Source organism: Salvia splendens, chromosome 17, assembly GCF_004379255.2.
Source record: "Salvia splendens isolate huo1 chromosome 17, SspV2, whole genome shotgun sequence".
Lineage (NCBI taxonomy): Eukaryota > Viridiplantae > Streptophyta > Magnoliopsida > Lamiales > Lamiaceae > Salvia > Salvia splendens.
Genome location: NC_056048.1, coordinates 16,851,360 through 16,856,993, shown reverse-complemented (window position 1 = coordinate 16,856,993; position 5,634 = coordinate 16,851,360). Strand labels below are relative to the sequence as shown.

Genomic DNA, 5,634 nt, shown 5'->3' with positions numbered 1-5,634 from the left:
TAGAAAATAATACTCAGTGGCTCATGCCGAAAACATTTTAAATAAAAGTATATGTTATCATGCCATCTGTAAGTAACCATCGGGGTTTTACTTTAGAAAGGCCCGAGGCACCCAAAAGATTTTCCATTATTAAAAAATAGCGACTGCGCAGTCATTTTCCCATAGACGTCAACCATATCTGCCAATACATGACAAGGAATGGTGTTTGTCTTTATTTATAGAGTTGAGAATAAGAATATCTCCCAATTAATTAGAGAATAATTGGAGAATAATTAAAATAAAGATTGGAGAGATTCGGGGGAGGAGTTGGCATGAATTTGGGGGAAGAAATAAGGATGATTTTTGAAATTTAGGGCTATTTAATTAGCCTCTAATTTAATTTGGGTATCTTCACAGAGCAGAATAAAATAATACAGAGCAGAAAAATAAATAAAAATCCTCCCACAAATATAGGAAATAGGCGTGTATTATTCCCCATCAATAAGGAATAATTTCAAATCTTTAATAAAATAAGAGAAGACAAGATTTGCTAGGAAATTCCAATTAAATCATGGAAAGAAATAATTAAGGGATCAAAATAAATAATGAATAATTTCCTTCTCCCATAAATTAGGAGATTTCGAAATCTCCCTAAGGAAAATAGTAGGGGCCGATTTTTATCAAGAAGGAAATAAGGTAATTAGGCTTTAGAATTTAATTTGGATAATTATCCCAAAGCAAATAATTAAATCCAAGAAATAAAATTCCTGTCCAATAATTAGTAGTGGTCGAAATTTCCACAATAAAAAGAGCAAGGTCATTATTTATGATCCTAAGTAAAATCTCACTCTCCTTGGAATATAATTCATCGCAATATATATTATTCCCCATCAATTAATTTAAGCCACGTCATAAAAATCAACGAAATTGACTCGGTCAAATCAAATTAGGTCACCAATTCAAACACGTAGCAATTCATCAATTAATTCGACAATAAAAGAAAGTAAATGTAATCGTCTTAGGGTTCAAAAATTAGGGTTCGAAAAGTGGGGCGTCACATTCTCGGTTGTAGAGTGTTCAGTTGTTCTTCAAACACTTTTTCAACATTATGATTCTCTTTGCTCCGACTCAAATTTAAGATACTAAACCACAGATCTTCTGACTGATTCCCGGACTGCAATCTAATATCAGTGTGGGCTGATCTCACAAGAATACTAGGACTTAAATAAAAAAGACGGTAACTGCTCATGGAGAGAGCAAAAAAGTCCCCTATGATGCATAGGAGCTGGACAAAAATTCTTGGAGAAAATAATGTGTATTTTCTGTCTCCTTTATTCTCCTATTTATATTAAGTCACATATTGGGCACAGACAGGGATTTATGGAAGGTTCTGGATATGACCTCCCCCAATTAGCTTTTTACTAATTAAATTGAACCCAGAATTTAATATAACCTTATATTGAAATATTACAGTAGCCACTACAAAAGTAATATTGCACTGCCCATCCAAATCCGAAATTATAAGTAATCCGGGTTTCCATTGTTTGTCATTTATTTCCCGCGCTAAAGATGGAAACATCTATTAATTAATTAGTGTCTGCTATAGACTTAACTAATTAACATCTTATTAATTCCTAGAGTGGACTCAGCAAGAAACACTTATTTATCATTAATAGTGTAATCAAACTCCAACTAGCTAGGTTCCGAATAATAATTCCTTATTTCGAGCTCCTCTTGAGGACGTTATCAAACGAGACCCACCTCGCGCACGATTCAAAATAATAGCAATCCTAGCACCGCTAGATATTTATCACCACTACCCAATATACCGGGATTATTGGGTTGCGAAAAACCAGCACCATTTGGTAAGTCAAAGTAGTGCATAATCAATACCGTATGCTTAATGCTAACGTACATTGATCAAGAAACAGATAATTGTCAAGACCTCGTCTTTCAGTAGATAGCATAAAGACTTGTCTCGCTGTTAGATCCAATTCAGTGCTCTATCACACCAATGTCATCTTATTTCAGTAAGACTTAGAAATATGTGGACTGACATTGCAACATTTCACGATAGGTAGTCTAGGCCTGTCTGGGTTGTGAAATTCTTATTGTTCTTTGTTTAGAACTGACCGTGTTACTTTAAAGTGGACGACGCCCACAACCGGTCTACTTAAACAAACACTGCGACTTTGTAAAGTTATTTATACATTTAAACCTGTAATAAACATCCATTAAATGTAAAACATAACAACATTATGACAAAAAATAATTTCTTTTATTTCTTGAAAAATAAAATAAGAGTTTTTACAGTATTCAACCACTCGAAAGATGATTTCTAGTATACAAACTCTCACATTGTTCATGGAAAAATATCTTTGTAAGCGAACTCATCGCCTCTCAACATATCCAACTTACTTCTCTCAACATAACTAACAAGAGCATAAACAACACAACTAAAGATGCACATAAAAGATAGATTTACCTCTTTACTCGTCCAAATGTCACGATCCATTCTTTTAAATGGTGTATTAAATATAATCGTTTTTGCTAAGGCTTAACTAACTACTTCATCCTACGGGCTAAATTTTTTTGCCTCACATTTTTTGCTAAGGTAGAGTTTAGTGACAAATGTCTCTCGACCGGGTAAAAGCCTATGCCTTATATAGTTTGCCCATGAAGATCACCTGACCAATGAAACTTTGACACAAATCCAACCTAGTGGGGTGGGTAGTGCTCTCTAGAGAGCTTTCTCACGCGTACTACGTTCTTGTTCTTTGACTCTCCGAGCTCCGGTATTAGTTTCAATTCTTCATCTATATACAAGAAATATATCAAAATTAAATGAGTAAAATGTATTGTCAAATGCACGAATTCTATGAAGGAAAATATCATATATAGTGTATATATATAGGTGTGATCAATTGCTAACTCACCTCTTAATTACTAACTACAACTAATTTAAGACCATATGATTTTAGAGATCTAAAGGTCTATAAATTGTCATGTATAATTTCGTTTTTCATTTTTTAATGTTAAAAAGATAAGAATAACTATCAAATTTAGGGTTTTGATCGTTATGTCAATATAGTATACTCCCTCCGTCCCACAAGAATATGCACTATTTCCTTTTTAATCCGTCCCACAAGAATATGCAGTTTCTAATTTTAGAAACTTTTTTCTCTCTATTGAGGTGGGACCCATTATCCACTAACAATACTTTAATTACTTTTTCTCTTTACTTCTCTCTTACTTTACCAATTATGCATTAAAACTCGTGTCGTCCCCAAGGTGCATATTCTTTGGGGTTGGATGGAGTATTAAACATATCAACACAACGTCTTGCGTATGTCAACACAATTTAATGTTGACATTATACACATTGTATTGACATATTGTGACAATTATGTTGACATTAAACTGCTCGACATTCCTAAAAATGACAAAAAAAAATTCAAATTTAACATCGGAATATAGGCAAGTGAGATCGCATTAGAATTCTTATAAAATTATCTTTAATTTGATATATATTGTGTTGAAAAATAATTTAAAATGAAATAGTTATATGCATTTAAAGTTTTGAGATATTTTTTAAAAGTTAGTTATAACTAATTTGCTGTTAATTGATATAAATACCTTAATAATTGACATTTTTCATTTACTGTATTAATAGTCGGTGCTGAATGATTTTGGCCATTGATTTGAAGATCTAATACTATCATTTAATTGTAATTAGCAATTTAATAATAAATTAGTAAGATAATGCACCCATTTATTTCTAATTATTAAATTATAGGCAATTATTTTTAAAATTAGGATTGAAAATTTTCAATTTTGAAATGAAAAATGAAGAAAACTGTAAAAGTTAAATAAAAGGAGCTATTAAGGGTAGATGAGTCATTACGACGAAAAACCCTAAATCGAAGTCCTTATTACTGATGATCCACTGCGGCAAAGCATTGGTGCATTCGCCTCCTCTTCCAGCATCATCACCAAAATGGGCGTTTTCACATTTGTTTGCAGAGAATCCGGTTCCGATTGGTCGGCGAAGCAGCTCAAAGGCGACCTCGAGGCTTCGACTGACTGCACCTTTGATCTCCAGCGTAAGCTCGTTCAGGCGGCTCTCTCCGTCGACTCCGGCGCCGTCCAGTCCTCCTTCTCCTACGTCACTCCTAAATCCGCCGTCTTTCAGGTTTTTCTTTCCCCTCTTCGTTTCGTATTTGCTCTTATTACTGATGATCCAAACAACAAAATAACATCTCTCTGCCCGATCGTTTTAGGTTATTCTTCAAATCAATTGTTTGATTACTGATCTGGTAGATCGACGAGTTGAGAAATTTTTTCAGAAATTTTATTATTGTGTTGTTTTTGGTTTAAATAATCGCTTTGTATGTTTGGTGTTGGTAATTTAGATATATGTGTAATTTTCTCCTAGATGATTGCCCTGGAGAATTTGTTACATTATAATTATGGCATTCTAATAAATGCAGGTTATTTTTGGAGGTGGAGGTGGTGGTGGTGCTTTTGTAGGAGGTGGCGGTGCTGCAGCTGCGCCCTCTGGTGGTGCAGCTGCTGAGGCACCTGCAGCTGCAAAAGAGGAAGAGAAGGATGAGGAAAGTGATGAAGATGGCATTGGAATGTCACTCTTCGATGATGAGTAGATTTTTTTTATCATTTCCATTTTTACAAAATTGTAGTTTTGCTCCAACTGGTTTAGGATTTTGCGTTATCATATGGTATTTAAATCTTAGTATCATTTTGATCTTGTTAAGTTGGGATTATCTATGCAAAATATATTGCTATATGCTGCAGGTTTCTGATTTGAATCGAATTCCATGCAAATTGAACAGAAATATACTCCCTTTATCCACCTATTAAAGAATCATTTTGTCATTTTAGATTGACCATAATTTATAAAACTGTTTGCTTTATTCTACTTTCATCGCACGGACTCCACATTCTACCAATTTTTTACACAATTTTTTACACTCACTTTCTTTATACTTTTTTTCACAAAGTTAAAACAATTTTTTACGTGAAACACTCTCTTCGGCCCACAGAAATAGGCCATTTAGGATTGACATGAGTTTTAATGTGTAATTGGTAAAGTAAAAGATAAGTAGAAAAAAGTAGTTAAATTGTGTAGTGAGTGGTGGATCATAAATGATAAAGCAAAAGAGAAAAGAAAAAAGGTTATCATTGGACTATTTCTATGGGACAGAGGGAGTAGTTTATTGCCTGAGAAGCTTTGAGGTAGATATTGAAAAGACTAAAATCTCATTTTGGTCCTAAACGTATTGTGATTTTTTTATTTTGGTCTAAAACATTATCTTTTGAATTATTCGGTCCCTCACATTTGAAATCGGATCACATTTAGTCCGAAATGGACGGAACAGTTAAAATGTAACGGTCAACGCATTTTAAATCGATTTTTAACCGGATTAAGAGTTATAATTATGTTTTATTAATATCTAATATCTAATTAACCTAAAACTAAAAAATGTAAAGTATAAAATAATTTAACAAAAATCAAAATTAAAACATAAAATTAAAATTAAAATAATTCCAATCGACGCCTACAAATTGGCTTCTTTCTTCAATTAAAACATAAAATAATCCAAGCTATAATTCCTATTTCTTCACAATCGATTAGGG

The 5,634-nt window shown here is 33.1% G+C and overlaps 1 protein-coding gene across 1 annotated transcript; it reads left to right on the top strand.

Moving 5' to 3' along the window:
• Window positions 1-3,914: 3,914 nt before the first annotated feature.
• LOC121773675 (60S acidic ribosomal protein P3-like) lies at window positions 3,915-4,783 on the top strand. Its single transcript, XM_042170581.1, has 2 exons — window positions 3,915-4,171; window positions 4,470-4,783. The coding sequence occupies exons 1-2, from the start codon at window positions 3,977-3,979 to the stop codon at window positions 4,638-4,640; spliced, it is 366 nt and encodes a 121-aa protein (XP_042026515.1). The 5' UTR covers window positions 3,915-3,976; the 3' UTR covers window positions 4,641-4,783.
• The last annotated feature ends 851 nt before the right edge of the window (window positions 4,784-5,634 follow it).

What these genes read in the sequence shown, in the direction of transcription:
- LOC121773675 (XM_042170581.1), top strand. Translation starts at nt 3,977, where the DNA reads ATGGGCGTTTTCACATTTGTTTGCAGAGAATCCGGTTCCGATTGGTCG. An exon ending in CTAAATCCGCCGTCTTTCAG is followed by an intron (nt 4,172 to 4,469) that starts GTTTTTCTTTCC and finishes TAATAAATGCAG; the next exon opens with GTTATTTTTGGAGGTGGAGG.